The sequence below is a fragment of the Apis cerana genome, linkage group LG3, assembly GCF_029169275.1.
Source record: "Apis cerana isolate GH-2021 linkage group LG3, AcerK_1.0, whole genome shotgun sequence".
In the NCBI taxonomy this organism is placed as follows: domain Eukaryota; kingdom Metazoa; phylum Arthropoda; class Insecta; order Hymenoptera; family Apidae; genus Apis; species Apis cerana.
Window position 1 is genome coordinate 11,651,073 of NC_083854.1, and position 24,422 is coordinate 11,675,494.

The window sequence follows — 24,422 nt, forward strand, 5'->3', positions numbered from 1 at the left end:
GAAATCAAATTATCACAAAATAAATCTGTATTGAAAATATATAAGAATTAAAAACATTTTCTAAATCACAAAAAATATAACATTATATCAGTTTATTACATTACTGTATTGTAATCTAATATAAATAATAAAGATAAATAGCAATAGTAGTATCATGAATGTATTTATAGTTACTGACATTAAATATAATATCAATAAATTGCATCGAAGGATATTATAAACATATATATTCAAAATATAATAATAGTAAAAATAGTAATAGTATAGTATAGTAATAGTAATAAAAATAGTAATATTTGATGCAAAAACCATCGATATTCTTCGAATTCGGTCATAGTATTTTTCATACTTATCAAACAAAAACTTTTACATATTTCGAATTCGCAGAAAAAAAAATATAAACAACTTTTTGGGCGATCAAACTCGGCATTGGATTTGATTAATTCATCCATCTTAATTGTCTGTTGCTATCACGTTATTAATAATTATAATAATAATTGAATAGTTATTAGTAATTGATATAATTTACAGGAATTTTAAAAAATAACTAAAATAAATGATTTAATAAAATTTATTTTTAACACAAAAAATTTTAAAGAAATCTTTTATTTAAATACAATATATTTAATACATTAAATTTATTAAATATATATACGTATATTTATATGAAAAGATTATTTTCTGTTTCATCACTATAAAAAGCTAATATAAAAATATTTAGGTAAAACATTTTTAATTTTATATAAAAATATATTAAACATAAAGTGCATTAGCATAAGTGCATTAATCATTGTAATCATTTAATGATCATAAATTTTGAAATTATATAATGATTGGAAATTATAATTTAAAAAAGATATATATTATATATATGATATATATCTATAAATTAGATATATATTATAGCTAGTAATTCAAATTTAAAAAAATAAGTAAAATAGATTCACTCTAAATTTTTTACTTAAAAGTATGTTCTATAATATAGCAAAATCATAAAATAATTCAACCATTAAAATTTATAAAAATATATAAATGATCGAAAGAACATGAAGTAAAATGACTAGTAAGAACCTTAAAATATGAAATGTTACGTTATATTTAAAAAATTATTTTATTTTATATTAAATTATTTTATATTATTTTATATCAAAAAATTAAAAAAACAATAATTTGAAATTTAATATTTTAATTTGTGATCTTGCTATATTAATGAATTTACAGTTTTCAAAATTAAAATTCTTATAACATAATAATTAAAAAAATTACAATGTTTCTATATTTTATACATTGATTATTTTAAATTATGAATAATATATACAGCCAATTTTTAATACATACTCCACTAACTTTTTTCTTTCTTTCTGTGAGTTCTCTGATTCTTGATTAAACAATTCCCCTTGTTTTCTTCGAGAAATTGTTCTTTTACTCTTAATTAATTGATTCTTTCAGCATGAACATACTAACCATTATTATATATATAGTTACATAAAATAAAATATATGAAATATGATTGTGAACAGTAAAATAATTAAAAAAGTATATTATGTGGTCTATTAATAGAGGAAAGATTTTTGAGTCTAAAGACAAAATTCTTTAGAAATATGAAAGGAAACATTTTTTTACAATTTTTCTGAAATAGTGTATAGTTGACTTATGATGCCAGTTGTCCAATCTCGACATATACCATAATAGATTTTAGAATTCTTATTTTTTGTCAAATGTCATCTCATATTTCATTATTCAATATTATTCAGTTCATTATTCATTATTTGCATATTATAACTTTCTATCATATGATTTTCACATTTTTCATTAATACATAGGTCCAAATCCTAAATAAAACACAAAAAATTAATAAAATTAATAAAATTACAAAATTTTATATATATATACATTATATGGATTTATAAACATACTAGGATTTGGAGGTGGACGAAGTCTATACATATCTGGAGGAATAAATCGTGGTGGAAATGGTGTTAATGGACCAATATGCCTAGATCCTGGTACTTGGCCCCGCATTGGAACCCAAGGTCTAACCATTATTGGTCTTGGTGGAAAATTCTAATAAAAATTTAATATTTTTAAGAAATTTTCTTTTATAATTGAAGATAAGTAAAATAAATACTCACTCCATAATAAACAGGAACAGGAATTTGTTCAATATAATGAGATGGAATTATTCTATGTTTTCTAGATCTTTCTCGTTCTCTTCTATCTCTAGATCGTTCTCTCGATGTTTCACGATATTCTCGATATTCTCTTTCATTTTTATATGACCTGTAATAATATTTGATTAAAATTCAATTTTTACGAAATACGATATATCATATATTTCATGTATTATTAGGGTGTCCCATAAGTTTCTTTCGCATCACGCGAGGAATCACTTTAATTGGCTGTTTTTATATGAATATGTAAGTTTATCTATTAGCCGTTTATGATATTGGTTTCAGTCATTCCAGAGCTCTTTTAAAGTACGTTTCATTAGCGATACAGTCTTTTTTAAAACTTTTTTCTATACCGTTCAATATGGATAACTAAAGAAATCATTTGCGGCATGTTATGTTTCATTGCTTTAAAAAAAAATGATGGTGCAAATGATATTACAGACGAGATTTATACTGTTTATGGGAGTAGTACGGGAGGCTATGACTATTACGACCATCTGCAATTGGTATAAGAGATTTAGAACTGGCAATTTTTACTCGAAAGATGAAGGCCGCAGCTGTCATCCAGCAGCGACAAATATGGATGCCACTAACATTTCCAAGACAACATGATCTAAGTGATGTATAATCACCTGATCAGAATGGGATATGTTAATCAATATAAAGTTTGGATTCCACTATTGATGGAGATTGACTTTATAAACCGCTTTATAATCTCTATGATTTATTTCTCCAACGACATGAAAAAGATTCTTTCTTAAAAAGTCACTGGAGACGAGACTTGTGTATCAAAATGTGTATCGAAAAACGCACTTGATTTAAGGACATAAATTTTCAACTTTGGCGAAGCTTGAACTTCACCCGAAGAAAGTCCATTTGGTGGAACTGAAAAAGTGTAATCTATTACGAGCTCCTTTTTCAAAGTGAAGCCATAAATTTTGCAAAATATTGCAATCAGCTTGATGATTGAAATTGAAAGACGCCATAACAGAAAAACAGCCAGAATTGGCGAATCGATGAGACATCGTTTTCATTATAACAATGCAAAGCTGTATATTGTATTGGCTGTAAAAAAAAAGCTATTACAGTTTGATTGGGATGTACTGCATGTTCTGTACTCCTTAAATCTTATTCTATCTGATTATTATTTGTTTCTGTCATTAAAAAATTTGGATGATAAACAATTCCAATCCGTAAGCAAAATAAAAACGCACCTCGAGAAATATTTTCCAAATAAACTCCCAACAATTTTGGAAAAAGGAAATAATGAGATTTCCTGAGAGATGGAAAATGGATAGATAGAGTAGAACGGTACATATATAACGCAATAAATCAACAAATATCGTGTATTCATTTCGTATCAAAAAAAAGAAAGAAAGAACTTTATGGGACACTTTAATAGTTTACTTAATGTTGCTATTTTTATTTCAGCAATCTCTAAATAATTCGAGACTTCATTAGCTTTTCAAATCTATAGCTGATTGTTGATGATTACTGTGATCTTCATTGTCGATATAATCTTCTATAATTAATCACTTACAACATTTTCGTAGAAGAAATAAAATATCACTATTATCATTATTATTATTTATAAAATCATTTTTTGTGATGTTAGCAAAACTTTCATTATCATCAACAAAGGTATTTTTTTCAAGAAAATATATCTGTATGTTCCAATGCCAAGAAAATTAGTAAATGTTCGTCGCATATAGTCCAATCATCGTACCATGTCTCTCAAAAGGATTGTTTAGATTTAGCCCAATCGACGTACTATGTATTTCACATGATATTGTAAGTTAAGGGATTAAATATTAAATTTTTAAATACGAAATATTACATATTTCATGTATTTCGTTACGTACTTTTGCTCTCGTTCTCTTGAACGGGAATAACGTCTACGACTTGTTCTTTCTCGTAAATGTTTTTCTTCTACATTGTGCAATTGATCATATCGTCTGTCCTTTTTTTTGTACTCTCTACTTCTATCTCTACTGCAACTTCTTTCCCTGAACAATAATACATCATTAAATGATTTAGTAAAATTAGAAAATAAAGATATTAAATAAATATATAAAATTATAAGCAGTTATGTTACCTATCATTTCTATAACTATTTCTATCTTCATGTCTTGAATCTTCATATCTAAAAAAGAATAAGAATTAATAAAAAATCTAATTTCTGAATATATTGTTAAATTTAACAATTATTAATAATAATACATAATGCTTAATCCTTATTATTTATTATAATATATAATAATCTATGTTTTATTATACAATATTATATTGTACAAATTTTTTCTCTATTTATTAAATATATATAAATATTTATATAAAAGTAAATTAGAAATCTAAATCTCTCATTTATTAATTCTTATTGGAAAAAAAGAATATTTTAACTTTTTTTTAAAAAATTCATTTTATCATTTTACATTTTTTTTTTAATTTTATATATGCTAAATATATTCCAAAAATGTATGAAAAAATGAAAAAAGAGTGATTATAAAGCATACATTATAAGTACAATATTTAAAGTTATTTTTATAAAGTTATTTTTAAATAAGAAGAATTAGATTAATTAAATTTAGAATTAATTTAATAAAATTTAATATTAAGAATTTTTATTTTTATTATATAAAATATTCAATAAAACATATAATATATAAAAAAATATAGTCTATGTATAATTTATTTGTGAAATGAAATGATAAAAAACATATCTCCATTTGTTTCACGTGTGTATAGATTTTATTAATAATTAATATTCAGCTTGTAGAATGAATTTATATAATATATGTTTATTTTCTTCGGCGATGAATTCTAAATATGATTGTTTCAATCAATTAAAAAATATAACGAAAAGTAGGAATTAATAATAAATTTTCACTTTTTGCTTAATTTGTTAATTTCTCACAAATAAGTAGATCTTATATAAACATAAATATTAATTTAAAAAATTTTTAATATAAATTAATTTAAAAATTTCATATTATCTTTTTTTTGCTTTTAATTTTTATTAAACATTAATATTAACATTATATTATATTTATCTGAATAAAAAGGATACTTAAAAATTTTATATGTCAAATGAAAAAAAATGTGTAGTAATAAATTCTAATAATTATATAATAAAATGATAAAAAATTTACTTAGTTTTCATTTAGCAAAAAATATCAAAGTATCAAAAATTTTATAAATTTATATTTTAAAATTTGAAATAAATATTTTGCATAATTATTTATTAAAAATATATTAAATAATATGTTATTTATTAAAAATATATGTAAAATATAAATTTGAATATTGTTCATATAATTAATTAATATATTTTTAGTAAAATATAATGTATTATATTTATTTAAAAGTTACATAAAGATCAATTTCGATTAAATTTAATCTATAAAAATTCTTAAATAAATATAATATAATAATCTTATATAATAATAACTAAAAATTATTGTGCCAATTTTGCTATTTTACAAGATATAATTACAAGATCAATATTATTATAGCTACATAAACAAACCTGGAATGACAGGATGATGTACGTTGAAAACTACGACTTCGACTTCTTAAAGAATTTGACGAAATAGCATATTTTTTACATGTTTTAGTTTCATTTTCTAAAATTATTAAATATAATTCTAAAATCACGTAATTTTAAGTTAAGTTATAATGGTAAAAGTTTTTATTTTTAATAAAGAACATACCTGATTTTTCAATATTTACAGCTAAAACTGTACGATGTTCTGTAATTTCATTTGTTTTTGTTAATACATTTTTTATTTCTTCTCTTTCAAATATAGGCTTAGATCCTTCTCCTATAATTAAATTTTTACATAAAATTTTTAGAAATAAGAATCATAAAATCATAAATTAATGCTAAATAATAGATGACTGTAACAGATCTTAAAATATTTAGATTGATATATAAGTAAATTGATTATTTCTTAACAATTGTAAGCCAGATCTTTTAAATAATAAAATATGTATACAAATAATATATGAAATTATATAAATAAACTATAAAACATGAGAAAGATAATAATTATTTTTCATATCATTTATATTATTATTTTTATATAATAATCTAAAAATATATACATAGATGTAGACATATAAATATCAATTATAATAATCAAACTTCCATTGCTTCATACCATATTTTGAAAAAAATATATAAATTCATAATTTATTCAATCTTTATTAATAAAAAATCTTTTCAGAATTTATAGCAGACTATATACCTTACAATTTTCTTGAATATTAAATGCTACAAAATAATATACATAAATCCATAATTATAAATTTATGGAAATATATATCTTTTATTTTATATTATGTATTTTTTTCATTTTTTTTGAATTTTAAATTTTTTTAAGTTAGAAGATCAATTATTAAACATTTAATTAAAAAATAATAAATTTCTATATAAAAAAATTATGTGGAAAAAATCCATATGTAATAAAATTATTTTAAAATCATAAAATCATCTTCCAATCATCTCTGATTAAAATCTTCTTCTCTCGATAAATTATATCGTATTTACTATTAGATTATATCTTAAATATATGACTAATAATATAAATATGATATACAAAAAAATATAATGCACAAATTTTATTTTTTGAATTTTTAAAATTTTTTTAAATTCAGAATTATTTAAATATAATTGACAAATTTCTGCAATTGAAAAAAAAAAGAAACTATTATTTAAAAGTTTAATAGATATAAATACTTCTATTAAATATTTTCATTAATTATTCATTTCAATATTGTATTAATCTGATGATTATTATAATATTGTAGTAATTCTGATATCGCATCAATCTTCAATGTTGAATTCACGTATATTTTTGATGAGTTCTCGTTGAAAAAGTTTCATCTTCTTCTGATAAAATAATTAATTTTTTGCAATGAATTTATATATAGCTTTGCTATTTCTTTATCAATGATGATTTCATTTTTCATTAAACATTTATTTAAAAAATAATAAGTTTCTATATAAAAAAGTTATGTAAAAAAATCTATAAAATTGCTATTATAAAATCATCTTCAGGATGATTAAAATTTTCCTCTCTTATGTTGTTTATTAACTAATACATTATATCTTAAATATATCTAATTAATTACATAAATATGATATACAAGTGCAAATTTTATTTTTTAAATTCTTAAAATTTTTAATTCAAAATTGTTTAAATATAATTGATAAATTTCTGCAATTGAAAAAAAAGAAACTGATTATTGTTATTATTTAAAAGTTTAATAGATATAAATACTTCTATTAAATATTTTCATTAATTATTCATTTCAATATTGTATTAATCTGATGATTATTATAATATTGTAGTAATTCTGATATCGCATCAATCTTCAATGTTGAATTCACGTATATTTTTGATGAGTTCTCGTTGAAAAAGTTTCATCTTCTTCTGATAAAATAATTAGTCTTTTGCTATGAATTTATACATACCTTTGCTATTTCTTTATCAATGATGATTTCATTTTTCATTAACATTTATTTAAAAAATAATAAGTTTCTATATAAAAAAGTTATGTGAAAAAAATCTATAAAATAAAATTGCTTTTATAAAATCATCTTCAGGATGATTAAAATTTTCCTCTCTTATGTTGTTTATTAACTAATACATTATATCTTAAATATATCTAATTAATTACATAAATATGATATACAAGTGCAAATTTTATTTTTAAATTCTTAAAATTTTTAATTCAAAATTGTTTAAATATAATTGATAAATTTTTGCAATTAAAAAAAAATGAAAAAAAATTACTATTTTAAAATTTAATAGATATAATAATTTCTATTACTTAAATATTTTCATTAATTATTCATTTCAATATCGTATTTTGATGATTATCATAATACCATAATAATTCTGATATTGCATCAATCTTCAGTGATGATTTTTGTTGAAGTTTCATCTTCCTCTGATGAAATAATTAGTCTTTTGCTTTGAATTTATACATACCTTTGCTATTTCTTTATTAATGATGATAAATTTTTAAATTGTTAATAATTCAAAACAAATATAACATTTTACCCGTTCTTCTTTTGAGCATCACATCTTCAGGATTGATAATATCTCGTTTAAGTTCATCAGTTGTTGTTGTTGGTTTTCCTGGCAAAACTCTATGAATATCTACCTTAATTTTTCGTAGTTCTGTTGCACTAACTTGAGTACCTTCTGGTCCTCTAAATAAAGATGTACCATCTGAAGATTCTAATCTGCAGTATAAAATAATTTTTATTTAAAAAAGGAATTATTATATGTAATTTAATATATTAAATTTTAATCTAAAATTATAAATTAAATTTTTCGAATATCATGTACAAAAATAATATATTTTATAGGAAACTTTAAATTATATTTTTTATGTGTTTATAATTTTTCAAATTATATTTCAAATTATGTCTAATATAATATAATTTCTACATTCAAATATTTTTTTAAATTCTATTTTTATTTACATTTAAAATAATTTTATGTAAATTACTAAATTAAAAATTATTTAATACATACTTTTCGAATAATGTCAATGCTGTAGATGTGTTTGCTGTAGATGCATTATTTCTATTTTGACTTTCTAGCGATCTACTTTCAGTTCTATTTCTTTTTGCTAATTCCTTCTTACGTTGTAATTCATACTCGAAGATCATTTTTTTAATTTTTCATGTTCCTGATCTCGTTTCTGTTGTATAAACCATTCTTTCCGTCTACGTTGTAGTCGTTCGTCTTCCTGAACTGGTTTTCTTGAACGTAGACCACTTTCGCTATCTTCACTACGTAATTGTTTAAATCTTTCATCGCGATTTTCTTAATTCAGAATTGTTTAAATATAATTGACAAATTTCTGCAATTGAAAAAAAAGAAACTGATTATTGTTATTATTTAAAAGTTTAATAGATATAAATACTTCTATTAAATATTTTCATTAATTATTCATTTCAATATTGTATTAATCTGATGATTATTATAATATTGTAGTAATTCTGATATCGCATCAATCTTCAATGTTGAATTCACATATATTTTCGATGAGTTCTCGTTGAAAAGTTTCATCTTCTTCTGATAAAATAATTAATCTTTTGCAATGAATTTATATATAGCTTTGCTATTTCTTTATCAATGATGATTTCATTTTTCATTAAACATTTATTTAAAAAATAATAAGTTTCTATATAAAAAGTTATGTAAAAAAATCTATAAAATTGCTATTATAAAATCATCTTCAGGATGATTAAAATTTTCCTCTCTTATGTTGTTTATTAACTAATACATTATATCTTAAATATATCTAATTAATTACATAAATATGATATACAAGTGCAAATTTTATTTTTTAAATTCTTAAAATTTTTAATTCAAAATTGTTTAAATATAATTGATAAATTTTTGCAATTAAAAAAAAATGAAAAAAAATTACTATTTTAAAATTTAATAGATATAATAATTTCTATTACTTAAATATTTTCATTAATTATTCATTTCAATATCGTATTTTGATGATTATCATAATACCATAATAATTCTGATATTGCATCAATCTTCAGTGATGACTTTTGTTGAAGTTTCATCTTCCTCTGATGAAATAATTAGTCTTTTGCTATGAATTTATACATATCTTTGCTATTTCTTTATTAATGATGATAAATTTTTAAATTGTTAATAATTCAAAACAAATATAACATTTTACCCGTTCTTCTTTTGAGCATCACATCTTCAGGATTGATAATATCTCGTTTAAGTTCATCAGTTGTTGTTGTTGGTTTTCCTGGCAAAACTCTATGAATATCTACCTTAATTTTTCGTAGTTCTGTTGCACTAACTTGAGTACCTTCTGGTCCTCTAAATAAAGATGTACCATCTGAAGATTCTAATCTGCAGTATAAAATAATTTTTATTTAAAAAAGGAATTATTATATGTAATTTAATATATTAAATTTTAATCTAAAATTATAAATTATATTTTTCGAATATCATGTACAAAAATAATATATTTTATAGGAAACTTTAAATTATATTTTTTATGTGTTTATAATTTTTCAAATTATATTTCAAATTATGTCTAATATAATATAATTTCTACATTCAAATATTTTTTTTAAATTCTATTTTTATTTACATTTAAAATAATTTTATGTAAATTACTAAATTAAAAATTATTTAATACATACTTTTCGGATAATGTCAATGCTGTAGATGTGTTTGCTGTAGATGCATTATTTCTGTTTTGACTTTCTAGCGATCTACTTTCAGTTCTATTTCTTTTGCTAATTCCTTCTTACGTTGTAATTCATACTCGAAGATCATTTTTTTTTAATTTTTCATGTTCCTGATCTCGTTTCTGTTGTATAAACCATTCTTTCCGTCTACGTTGTAGTCGTTCGTCTTCCTGAACTGGTTTTCTTGAACGTAGACCACTTTCGCTATCTTCACTACGTAATTGTTTAAATCTTTCATCGCGATTTTCTTAATTCAGAATTGTTTAAATATAATTGACAAATTTCTGCAATTGAAAAAAAGAAACTGATTATTGTTATTATTTAAAAGTTTAATAGATATAAATACTTCTATTAAATATTTTCATTAATTATTCATTTCAATATTGTATTAATCTGATGATTATTATAATATTGTAGTAATTCTGATATCGCATCAATCTTCAATGTTGAATTCACATATATTTTCGATGAGTTCTCGTTGAAAAAGTTTCATCTTCTTCTGATAAAAGAATTAATTGTTTGCAATGAATTTATATATAGCTTTGCTATTTCTTTATCAATGATGATTTCATTTTTCATTAAACATTTATTTAAAAAATAATAAGTTTCTATATAAAAAAGTTATGTAAAAAAATCTATAAAATTGCTATTATAAAATCATCTTCAGGATGATTAAAATTTTCCTCTCTTATGTTGTTTATTAACTAATACATTATATCTTAAATATATCTAATTAATTACATAAATATGATATACAAGTGCAAATTTTATTTTTTAAATTCTTAAAATTTTTAATTCAAAATTGTTTAAATATAATTGATAAATTTTTGCAATTAAAAAAAAATGAAAAAAAATTACTATTTTAAAATTTAATAAACATAATAATTTCTATTACTTAAATATTTTCATTAATTATTCATTTCAATATCGTATTTTGATGATTATCATAATACCATAATAATTCTGATATTGCATCAATCTTCAGTGATGATTTTTGTTGAAGTTTCATCTTCCTCTGATGAAATAATTAGTTTTTGCTTTGAATTTATACATATCTTTGCTATTTCTTTATTAATGATGATAAATTTTTAAATTGTTAATAATTCAAAACAAATATAACATTTTACCCGTTCTTCTTTTGAGCATCACATCTTCAGGATTGATAATATCTCGTTTAAGTTCATCAGTTGTTGTTGTTGGTTTTCCTGGCAAAACTCTATGAATATCTACCTTAATTTTTCGTAGTTCTGTTGCACTAACTTGAGTACTTTCTGGTCCTCTAAATAAAGATGTACCATCTGAAGATTCTAATCTGCAGTATAAAATAATTTTTATTTAAAAAAGGAATTATTATATGTAATTTAATATATTAAATTTTAATCTAAAATTATAAATTAAATTTTTTCGAATATCATGTACAAAAATAATATATTTTATAGGAAACTTTAAATTATATTTTTTTATGTGTTTATAATTTTTCAAATTATATTTCAAATTATGTCTAATATAATATAATTTCTACATTTAAATATTTTTTTTAAATTCTATTTTTATTTACATTTAAAATAATTTTATGTAAATTACTAAATTAAAAATTATTTAATACATACTTTTCGGATAATGTCAATGCTGTAGATGTGTTTGCTGTAGATGCATTATTTCTATTTTGACTTTCTAGCGATCTACTTTCAGTTCTATTTCTTTTTGCTAATTCCTTCTTACGTTGTAATTCATACTCGAAGATCATTTTTTTAATTTTTCATGTTCCTGATCTCGTTTCTGTTGTATAAACCATTCTTTCCGTCTACGTTGTAGTCGTTCGTCTTCCTGAACTGGTTTTCTTAAACGTAGACCACTTTCGCTATCTTCACTACGTAATTGTTTAAATCTTTCATCGCGATTTTCTTAATTCAGAATTGTTTAAATATAATTGACAAATTTCTGCAATTGAAAAAAAAGAAACTGATTATTGTTATTATTTAAAAGTTTAATAGATATAAATACTTCTATTAAATATTTTCATTAATTATTCATTTCAATATTGTATTAATCTGATGATTATTATAATATTGTAGTAATTCTGATATCGCATCAATCTTCAATGTTGAATTCACATATATTTTCGATGAGTTCTCGTTGAAAAAGTTTCATCTTCTTCTGATAAAATAATTAATCTTTTGCAATGAATTTATATATAGCTTTGCTATTTCTTTATCAATGATGATTTCATTTTTCATTAAACATTTATTTAAAAAATAATAAGTTTCTATATAAAAAAGTTATGTGAAAAAATCTATAAAATAAAATTGCTATTATAAAATCATCTTCAGGATGATTAAAATTTTCCTCTCTTATGTTGTTTATTAACTAATACATTATATCTTAAATATATCTAATTAATTACATAAATATGATATACAAGTGCAAATTTTATTTTTTAAATTCTTAAAATTTTTAATTCAAAATTGTTTAAATATAATTGATAAATTTTTGCAATTAAAAAAAAATGAAAAAAAATTACTATTTTAAAATTTAATAGATATAATAATTTCTATTACTTAAATATTTTCATTAATTATTCATTTCAATATCGTATTTTGATGATTATCATAATACCATAATAATTCTGATATTGCATCAATCTTCAGTGATGATTTTTGTTGAAGTTTCATCTTCCTCTGATGAAATAATTAGTTTTTGCTTTGAATTTATACATATCTTTGCTATTTCTTTATTAATGATGATAAATTTTTAAATTGTTAATAATTCAAAACAAATATAACATTTTACCCGTTCTTCTTTTGAGCATCACATCTTCAGGATTGATAATATCTCGTTTAAGTTCATCAGTTGTTGTTGTTGGTTTTCCTGGCAAAACTCTATGAATATCTACCTTAATTTTTCGTAGTTCTGTTGCACTAACTTGAGTACCTTCTGGTCCTCTAAATAAAGATGTACCATCTGAAGATTCTAATCTGCAGTATAAAATAATTTTTATTTAAAAAAGGAATTATTATATGTAATTTAATATATTAAATTTTAATCTAAAATTATAAATTATATTTTTCGAATATCATGTACAAAAATAATATATTTTATAGGAAACTTTAAATTATATTTTTTTATGTGTTTATAATTTTTCAAATTATATTTCAAATTATGTCTAATATAATATAATTTCTACATTCAAATATTTTTTTTAAATTCTATTTTTATTTACATTTAAAATAATTTTATGTAAATTACTAAATTAAAAATTATTTAATACATACTTTTCGAATAATGTCAATGCTGTAGATGTGTTTGCTGTAGATGCATTATTTCTATTTTGACTTTCTAGCGATCTACTTTCAGTTCTATTTCTTTTTGCTAATTCCTTCTTACGTTGTAATTCATACTCGAAGATCATTTTTTTTTAATTTTTCATGTTCCTGATCTCGTTTCTGTTGTATAAACCATTCTTTCCGTCTACGTTGTAGTCGTTCGTCTTCCTGAACTGGTTTTCTTGAACGTAGACCACTTTCGCTATCTTCACTACGTAATTGTTTAAATCTTTCATCGCGATTTTCTTAATTCAGAATTGTTTAAATATAATTGACAAATTTCTGCAATTGAAAAAAAAGAAACTGATTATTGTTATTATTTAAAAGTTTAATAGATATAAATACTTCTATTAAATATTTTCATTAATTATTCATTTCAATATTGTATTAATCTGATGATTATTATAATATTGTAGTAATTCTGATATCGCATCAATCTTCAATGTTGAATTCACGTATATTTTTGATGAGTTCTCGTTGAAAAAGTTTCATCTTCTTCTGATAAAATAATTAATCTTTTGCAATGAATTTATATATAGCTTTGCTATTTCTTTATCAATGATGATTTCATTTTTCATTAAACATTTATTTAAAAATAATAAGTTTCTATATAAAAAGTTATGTGAAAAAATCTATAAAATAAAATTGCTATTATAAAATCATCTTCAGGATGATTAAAATTTTCCACTCTTATGTTGTATTAACTAATACATTATATCTTAAATATATCTAATTAATTACATAAATATAATATACAAGTGCAAATTTTATTTTTTAAATTCTTAAAATTTTTAATTCAAAATTGTTTAAATATAATTGATAAATTTTTGCAATTAAAAAAAAATGAAAAAAATTACTATTTTAAAATTTAATAAACATAATAATTTCTATTACTTAAATATTTTCATTAATTATTCATTTCAATATCGTATTTTGATGATTATCATAATACCATAATAATTCTGATATTGCATCAATCTTCAGTGATGATTTTTGTTGAAGTTTCATCTTCCTCTGATGAAATAATTAGTTTTTGCTTTGAATTTATACATATCTTTGCTATTTCTTTATTAATGATGATAAATTTTTAAATTGTTAATAATTCAAAACAAATATAACATTTTACCCGTTCTTCTTTTGAGCATCACATCTTCAGGATTGATAATATCTCGTTTAAGTTCATCAGTTGTTGTTGTTGGTTTTCCTGGCAAAACTCTATGAATATCTACCTTAATTTTTCGTAGTTCTGTTGCACTAACTTGAGTACCTTCTGGTCCTCTAAATAAAGATGTACCATCTGAAGATTCTAATCTGCAGTATAAAATAATTTTTATTTAAAAAAGGAATTATTATATATAATTTAATATATTAAATTTTAATCTAAAATTATAAATTAAATTTTTTCGAATATCATGTACAAAAATAATATATTTTATAGGAAACTTTAAATTATATTTTTTTATGTGTTTATAATTTTTCAAATTATATTTCAAATTATGTCTAATATAATATAATTTCTACATTTAAATATTTTTTTTAAATTCTATTTTTATTTACATTTAAAATAATTTTATGTAAATTACTAAATTAAAAATTATTTAATACATACTTTTCGAATAATGTCAATGCTGTAGATGTGTTTGCTGTAGATGCATTATTTCTATTTTGACTTTCTAGCGATCTACTTTCAGTTCTATTTCTTTTTGCTAATTCCTTCTTACGTTGTAATTCATACTCGAAGATCATTTTTTTTTAATTTTTCATGTTCCTGATCTCGTTTCTGTTGTATAAACCATTCTTTCCGTCTACGTTGTAGTCGTTCGTCTTCCTGAACTGGTTTTCTTGAACGTAGACCACTTTCGCTATCTTCACTACGTAATTGTTTAAATCTTTCATCGCGATTTTCTTAATTCAGAATTGTTTAAATATAATTGACAAATTTCTGCAATTGAAAAAAAAGAAACTGATTATTGTTATTATTTAAAAGTTTAATAGATATAAATACTTCTATTAAATATTTTCATTAATTATTCATTTCAATATTGTATTAATCTGATGATTATTATAATATTGTAGTAATTCTGATATCGCATCAATCTTCAATGTTGAATTCACGTATATTTTCGATGAGTTCTCGTTGAAAAGTTTCATCTTCTTCTGATAAAATAATTAATCTTTTGCTTTGAATTTATATATAGCTTTGCTATTTCTTTATCAATGATGATTTCATTTTTCATTAAACATTTATTTAAAAAATAATAAGTTTCTATATAAAAAAGTTATGTGAAAAAATCTATAAAATAAAATTGCTATTATAAAATCATCTTCAGGATGATTAAAATTTTCCTCTCTTATGTTGTTTATTAACTAATACATTATATCTTAAATATATCTAATTAATTACATAAATATAATATACAAGTGCAAATTTTATTTTTAAATTCTTAAAATTTTTAATTCAAAATTGTTTAAATATAATTGATAAATTTTTGCAATTAAAAAAAAATGAAAAAAAATTACTATTTTAAAATTTAATAGATATAATAATTTCTATTACTTAAATATTTTCATTAATTATTCATTTCAATATCGTATTTTGATGATTATCATAATACCATAATAATTCTGATATTGCATCAATCTTCAGTGATGATTTTTGTTGAAGTTTCATCTTCCTCTGATGAAATAATTAGTCTTTTGCTTTGAATTTATACATATCTTTGCTATTTCTTTATTAATGATGATAAATTTTTAAATTGTTAATAATTCAAAACAAATATAACATTTTACCCGTTCTTCTTTTGAGCATCACATCTTCAGGATTGATAATATCTCGTTTAAGTTCATCAGTTGTTGTTGTTGGTTTTCCTGGCAAAACTCTGTGAATATCTACCTTAATTTTTCGTAGTTCTGTTGCACTAACTTGAGTACCTTCTGGTCCTCTAAATAAAGATGTACCATCTGAAGATTCTAATCTGCAGTATAAAATAATTTTTATTTAAAAAAGGAATTATTATATGTAATTTAATATATTAAATTTTAATCTAAAATTATAAATTAAATTTTTCGAATATCATGTACAAAAATAATATATTTTATAGGAAACTTTAAATTATATTTTTTATGTGTTTATAATTTTTCAAATTATATTTCAAATTATGTCTAATATAATATAATTTCTACATTCAAATATTTTTTTTAAATTCTATTTTTATTTACATTTAAAATAATTTTATGTAAATTACTAAATTAAAAATTATTTAATACATACTTTTCGGATAATGTCAATGCTGTAGATGTGTTTGCTGTAGATGCATTATTTCTGTTTTGACTTTCTAGCGATCTACTTTCAGTTCTATTTCTTTTTGCTAATTCCTTCTTACGTTGTAATTCATACTCGAAGATCATTTTTTTTTTAATTTTTCATGTTCCTGATCTCGTTTCTGTTGTATAAACCATTCTTTCCGTCTACGTTGTAGTCGTTCGTCTTCCTGAACTGGTTTTCTTGAACGTAGACCACTTTCGCTATCTTCACTACGTAATTGTTTAAATCTTTCATCGCGATTTTCTTAATTCAGAATTGTTTAAATATAATTGACAAATTTCTGCAATTGAAAAAAAAGAAACTGATTATTGTTATTATTTAAAAGTTTAATAGATATAAATACTTCTATTAAATATTTTCATTAATTATTCATTTCAATATTGTATTAATCTGATGATTATTATAATATTGTAGTAATTCTGATATCGCATCAATCTTCAATGTTGAATTCACGTATATTTTTGATGAGTTCTCGTTGAAAAAGTTTCATCTTCTTCTGATAAAATAATTAATCTTTTGCAATGAATTTATATATAGCTTTGCTATTTCTTTATCAATGATGATTTCATTTTTCATTAAACATTTATTTAAAAATAATAAGTTTCTATATAAAAAAGTTATGTAAAAAAATCTATAAAATTGCTATTATAAAATCATCTTCAGGATGATTAAAATTTTCCTCTCTTATGTTGTTTATTAACTAATACATTATATCTTAAATATATCTAATTAATTACATAAATATGATATACAAGTGCAAATTTTATTTTTTAAATTCTTAAAATTTTTAATTCAAAATTGTTTAAATATAATTGATAAATTTTTGCAATTAAAAAAAAATGAAAAAAAATTACTATTTTAAAATTTAATAGATATAATAATTTCTATTACTTAAATATTTTCATTAATTATTCATTTCAATATCGTATTTTGATGATTATCATAATACCATAATAATTCTGATATTGCATCAATCTTCAGTGATGATTTTTGTTGAAGTTTCATCTTCCTCTGATGAAATAATTAGTTTTTGCTTTGAATTTATACATATCTTTGCTATTTCTTTATTAATGATGATAAATTTTTAAATTGTTAATAATTCAAAACAAATATAACATTTTACCCGTTCTTCTTTTGAGCATCACATCTTCAGGATTGATAATATCTCGTTTAAGTTCATCAGTTGTTGTTGTTGGTTTTCCTGGCAAAACTCTATGAATATCTACCTTAATTTTTCGTAGTTCTGTTGCACTAACTTGAGTACCTTCTGGTCCTCTAAATAAAGATGTACCATCTGAAGATTCTGATCTGCAGTATAAAATAATTTTTATTTAAAAAAAGGAATTATTATATGTAATTTAATATATTAAATTTTAATCTAAAATTATAAATTAAATTTTTTCGAATATCATGTACAAAAATAATATATTTTATAGGAAACTTTAAATTATATTTTTATGTGTTTATAATTTTTCAAATTATAGTTCAAATTATGTCTAATATAATATAATTTCTACATTCAAATATTTTTTTTAAATTCTATTTATATTTACATTTAAAATAATTTTATGTAAATTACTAAATTAAAAATTATTTAATACATACTTTTCGAATAATGTCAATGCTGTAGATGTGTTTGCTGTAGATGCATTATTTCTATTTTGACTTTCTAGCGATCTACTTTCAGTTCTATTTCTTTTTGCTAATTCCTTCTTACGTTGTAATTCATACTCGAAGATCATTTTTTTTTTTAATTTTTCATGTTCCCGTTCTCGTTTCTGTTGTATAAACCATTCTTTCCGTCTACGTTGTAGTCGTTCGTCTTCCTGAACTGGTCTTCTTGAACGTAGACCACTTTCGCTATCTTCACTACGTAATTGTTTAAATCTTTCATCGCGATTTTCTTAATTCAGAATTGTTTAAATATAATTGACAAATTTCTGCAATTGAAAAAAAAAGAAACTGATTATTGTTATTATTTAAAAGTTTAATAGATATAAATACTTCTATTAAATATTTTCATTAATTATTCATTTCAATATTGTATTAATCTGATGATTATTATAATATTGTAGTAATTCTGATATCGCATCAATCTTCAATGTTGAATTCACGTATATTTTTGATGAGTTCTCGTTGAAAAAGTTTCATCTTCTTCTGATAAAATAATTAATTTTTTGCAATGAATTTATATATAGCTTTGCTATTTCTTTATCAATGATGATTTCATTTTTCATTAAACATTTATTTAAAAAATAATAAGTTTCTATATAAAAAAGTTATGTGAAAAAATCTATAAAATAAAATTGCTATTATAAAATCATCTTCAGGATGATTAAAATTTTCCTCTCTTATGTTGTTTATTAACTAATACATTATATCTTAAATATATCTAATTAATTACATAAATATGATATACAAGTGCAAATTTTATTTTTTAAATTCTTAAAATTTTTAATTCAAAATTGTTTAAATATAATTGATAAATTTTTGCAATTAAAAAAAAATGAAAAAAATTACTATTTTAAAATTTAATAGATATAATAATTTCTATTACTTAAATATTTTCATTAATTATTCATTTCAATATCGTATTTTGATGATTATCATAATACCATAATAATTCTGATATTGCATCAATCTTCAGTGATGATTTTTGTTGAAGTTTCATCTTCCTCTGATGAAATAATTAGTTTTTGCTTTGAATTTATACATATCTTTGCTATTTCTTTATTAATGATGATAAATTTTTAAATTGTTAATAATTCAAAACAAATATAACATTTTACCCGTTCTTCTTTTGAGCATCACATCTTCAGGATTGATAATATCTCGTTTAAGTTCATCAGTTGTTGTTGTTGGTTTTCCTGGCAAAACTCTATGAATATCTACCTTAATTTTTCGTAGTTCTGTTGCACTAACTTGAGTACTTTCTGGTCCTCTAAATAAAGATGTACCATCTGAAGATTCTGATCTGCAGTATAAAATTTTTTATTTAAAAAAAGGAATTATTATATATAATTTAATATATTAAATTTTAATCTAAAATTATAAATTAAATTTTTCGAATATCATGTACAAAAATAATATATTTTATAGGAAACTTTAAATTATATTTTTTTATGTGTTTATAATTTTTCAAATTATATTTCAAATTATGTCTAATATAATATAATTTCTACATTCAAATATTTTTTTTAAATTCTATTTTTATTTACATTTAAAATAATTTTATGTAAATTACTAAATTAAAAATTATTTAATACATACTTTTCGGATAATGTCAATGCTGTAGATGTGTTTGCTGTAGATGCATTATTTCTATTTTGACTTTCTAGCGATCTACTTTCAGTTCTATTTCTTTTTGCTAATTCCTTCTTACGTTGTAATTCATACTCGAAGATCATTTTTTTTTAATTTTTCATGTTCCTGATCTCGTTTCTGTTGTATAAACCATTCTTTCCGTCTACGTTGTAGTCGTTCGTCTTCCTGAACTGGTCTTCTTGAACGTAGACCACTTTCGCTATCTTCACTACGTAATTGTTTAAATCTTTCATCGCGATTTTCTTAATTCAGAATTGTTTAAATATAATTGACAAATTTCTGCAATTGAAAAAAAGAAACTGATTATTATTATTATTTAAAAATTTAATTAAGATATAAATACTTCTATTAAATATTTTCATTAATTATTCATTTCAATATTGTATTAATCTGATGATTATTATAATATTGTAGTAATTCTGATATCGCATCAATCTTCAATGTTGAATTCACGTATATTTTTGATGAGTTCTCGTTGAAAAAGTTTCATCTTCTTCTGATGAAATAATTAGTCTTTTGCTTTGAATTTATATATAGCTTTGCTATTTCTTTATCAATGATGATTTCATTTTTCATTAAACATTTATTTAAAAATAATAAGTTTCTATATAAAAAAGTTATGTGAAAAATCTATAAAATAAAATTGCTATTATAAAATCATCTTCAGGATGATTAAAATTTTCCTCTCTTATGTTGTTTATTAACTAATACATTATATCTTAAATATATCTAATTAATTACATAAATATGATATACAAGTGCAAATTTTATTTTTAAATTCTTAAAATTTTTAATTCAAAATTGTTTAAATATAATTGATAAATTTTTGCAATTAAAAAAATGAAAAAAATTACTATTTTAAAATTTAATAAACATAATAATTTCTATTACTTAAATATTTTCATTAATTATTCATTTCAATATCGTATTTTGATGATTATCATAATACCATAATAATTCTGATATTGCATCAATCTTCAGTGATGACTTTTGTTGAAGTTTCATCTTCCTCTGATGAAATAATTAGTCTTTTGCTTTGAATTTATACATATCTTTGCTATTTCTTTATTAATGATGATAAATTTTTAAATTGTTAATAATTCAAAACAAATATAACATTTTACCCGTTCTTCTTTTGAGCATCACATCTTCAGGATTGATAATATCTCGTTTAAGTTCATCAGTTGTTGTTGTTGGTTTTCCTGGCAAAACTCTATGAATATCTACCTTAATTTTTCGTAGTTCTGTTGCACTAACTTGAGTACCTTCTGGTCCTCTAAATAAAGATGTACCATCTGAAGATTCTAATCTGCAGTATAAAATAATTTTTTATTTAAAAAAGGAATTATTATATGTAATTTAATATATTAAATTTTAATCTAAAATTATAAATTATATTTTTCGAATATCATGTACAAAAATAATATATTTTATAGGAAACTTTAAATTATATTTTTATGTGTTTATAATTTTTCAAATTATATTTCAAATTATGTCTAATATAATATAATTTCTACATTCAAATATTTTTTTAAATTCTATTTTTATTTACATTTAAAATAATTTTACATTTAAATTACTAAATTAAAAATTATTTAATACATACTTTTCGGATAATGTCAATGCTGTAGATGTGTTTGCTGTAGATGCATTATTTCTGTTTTGACTTTCTAGCGATCTACTTTCAGTTCTATTTCTTTTGCTAATTCCTTCTTACGTTGTAATTCATACTCGAAGATCATTTTTTTAATTTTTCATGTTCCTGATCTCGTTTCTGTTGTATAAACCATTCTTTCCGTCTACGTTGTAGTCGTTCGTCTTCCTGAACTGGTTTTCTTGAACGTAGACCACTTTCGCTATCTTCACTACGTAATTGTTTAAATCTTTCATCGCGATTTTCTTAATTCAGAATTGTTTAAATATAATTGACAAATTTCTGCAATTGAAAAAAAAAAGAAACTGATTATTGTTATTATTTAAAAGTTTAATAGATATAAATACTTCTATTAAATATTTTCATTAATTATTCATTTCAATATTGTATTAATCTGATGATTATTATAATATTGTAGTAATTCTGATATCGCATCAATCTTCAATGTTGAATTCACATATATTTTCGATGAGTTCTCGTTGAAAAAGTTTCATCTTCCTCTGATGAAATAATTAGTCTTTTGCTATGAATTTATACATACCTTTGCTATTTCTTTATCAATGATGATTTCATTTTTCATTAACATTTATTTAAAAATAATAAGTTTCTATATAAAAAGTTATGTGAAAAATCTATAAAATAAAATTGCTATTATAAAATCATCTTCAGGATGATTAAAATTTTCCTCTCTTATGTTGTTTATTAACTAATACATTATATCTTAAATATATCTAATTAATTACATAAATATGATATACAAGTGCAAATTTTATTTTTAAATTCTTAAAATTTTTAATTCAAAATTGTTTAAATATAATTGATAAATTTTTGCAATTAAAAAAAAATGAAAAAAAATTACTATTTTAAAATTTAATAGATATAATAATTTCTATTACTTAAATATTTTCATTAATTATTCATTTCAATATCGTATTTTGATGATTATCATAATACCATAATAATTCTGATATTGCATCAATCTTCAGTGATGATTTTTGTTGAAGTTTCATCTTCCTCTGATGAAATAATTAGTTTTTGCTTTGAATTTATACATATCTTTGCTATTTCTTTATTAATGATGATAAATTTTTAAATTGTTAATAATTCAAAACAAATATAACATTTTACCCGTTCTTCTTTTGACCATCACATCTTCAGGATTGATAATATCTCGTTTAAGTTCATCAGTTGTTGTTGTTGGTTTTCCTGGCAAAACTCTATGAATATCTACCTTAATTTTTCGTAGTTCTGTTGCACTAACTTGAGTACTTTCTGGTCCTCTAAATAAAGATGTACCATCTGAAGATTCTAATCTGCAGTATAAAATAATTTTTATTTAAAAAAGGAATTATTATATGTAATTTAATATATTAAATTTTAATCTAAAATTATAAATTAAATTTTTTCGAATATCATGTACAAAAATAATATATTTTATAGGAAATTTTAAATTATATTTTTTTATGTGTCTATAATTTTTCAAATTATATTTCAAATTATGTCTAATATAATATAATTTCTACATTTAAATATTTTTTTTAAATTCTATTTTTATTTACATTTAAAATAATTTTATGTAAATTACTAAATTAAAAATTATTTAATACATACTTTTCGAATAATGTCAATGCTGTAGATGTGTTTGCTGTAGATGCATTATTTCTATTTTGACTTTCTAGCGATCTACTTTCAGTTCTATTTCTTTTTGCTAATTCCTTCTTACGTTGTAATTCATACTCGAAGATCATTTTTTTTTTTAATTTTTCATGTTCCCGTTCTCGTTTCTGTTGTATAAACCATTCTTTCCGTCTACGTTGTAGTCGTTCGTCTTCCTGAACTGGTCTTCTTGAACGTAGACCACTTTCACTATTATCACTACGTGATTTTTTAAATTTTTCATCGCGATGAAAATAACTTGCATTTCGTTTCATTTTTATATCGAAGAATATCGAAGAAGTATGTATCAATAAAATTTAACCTGTAAATCTTTTTTAGGTAAAAATACAGAAAGATTTAAATATGTATTATATTTACATCAAACAATATATAAGAAAATATCTAATTATTATAATAAATAAAAGAGAACAAACATTGAAATATTATAAAATAAAATTATAAAAACTTTCTAAACTTTCGCAATAGAAATACACTTACCCACACTTAGAGAAAGACTATTTTACGGAATATTTTGAAAATTCGGTATTTAAATAGTATTTTCATTGTTTACATTGCTGTCGGTCATTTTGTTGATATTGAAAGTAGTAGGGAAAAAAAAAATTCGAAAATTAAATTATCGATAAAATATATTGCAGAATTGGTGGGAAATTTCTAAATGATCTATTTTTATGATATAAATTATGATTTTTAGTGAAGA

The 24,422-nt window shown here is 21.1% G+C and overlaps 3 protein-coding genes across 14 annotated transcripts in view; 1 reads left to right on the forward strand and 2 right to left on the reverse strand.

The window, feature by feature from the left end:
• Nucleotides 1–24,422, forward strand: part of LOC108001882 (uncharacterized) — a 67,424-nt gene that overhangs the window by 25,421 nt on the left and 17,581 nt on the right. The gene's annotated exons all lie outside the window — the stretch shown is intronic.
• Nucleotides 591–24,354, reverse strand: LOC133665821 (female-specific protein transformer-like). Of its 7 annotated transcripts, none has more exons than XM_062073002.1 (11): nt 12,033–12,170; nt 10,510–10,706; nt 8,720–8,857; nt 8,240–8,424; nt 5,882–5,992; nt 5,698–5,815; nt 4,267–4,314; nt 4,034–4,177; nt 2,133–2,280; nt 1,917–2,064; nt 591–1,832 (listed from the first exon to the last, which is right to left on the reverse strand). In XM_062073002.1, the coding sequence occupies exons 3-11, from the start codon at nt 8,854–8,856 to the stop codon at nt 1,813–1,815; spliced, it is 1,059 nt and encodes a 352-aa protein (XP_061928986.1). In that variant the 5' UTR covers nt 8,857; nt 10,510–10,706; nt 12,033–12,170; the 3' UTR covers nt 591–1,812. The 7 variants fall into 7 exon arrangements, with proteins under 7 accessions (XP_061928986.1, XP_061928988.1, XP_061928985.1 ...); XM_062073004.1 differs by having other exon boundaries at nt 5,698–5,794; nt 8,720–9,050; nt 10,375–10,706; XM_062073001.1 differs by having other exon boundaries at nt 8,720–9,050; nt 10,375–10,706.
• Nucleotides 15,442–20,534, reverse strand: LOC133665822 (uncharacterized). 3 transcript variants are annotated; one of them, XM_062073026.1, is made up of 4 exons: nt 18,676–18,788; nt 17,017–17,350; nt 16,536–16,720; nt 15,442–15,687 (listed from the first exon to the last, which is right to left on the reverse strand). In XM_062073026.1, exons 2-4 carry the CDS (start codon nt 17,151–17,153, stop codon nt 15,638–15,640), a joined length of 372 nt encoding a protein of 123 aa, XP_061929010.1. In that variant the 5' UTR covers nt 17,154–17,350; nt 18,676–18,788; the 3' UTR covers nt 15,442–15,637. The 3 variants fall into 3 exon arrangements, with proteins under 3 accessions (XP_061929010.1, XP_061929011.1, XP_061929012.1); XM_062073027.1 differs by lacking the exons at nt 15,442–15,687; nt 16,536–16,720 and adding exons at nt 18,194–18,378; nt 20,341–20,510 and having other exon boundaries at nt 17,104–17,350; nt 18,676–19,010; XM_062073028.1 differs by lacking the exons at nt 15,442–15,687; nt 16,536–16,720; nt 18,676–18,788 and adding exons at nt 18,194–18,378; nt 20,341–20,534 and having other exon boundaries at nt 17,104–17,350.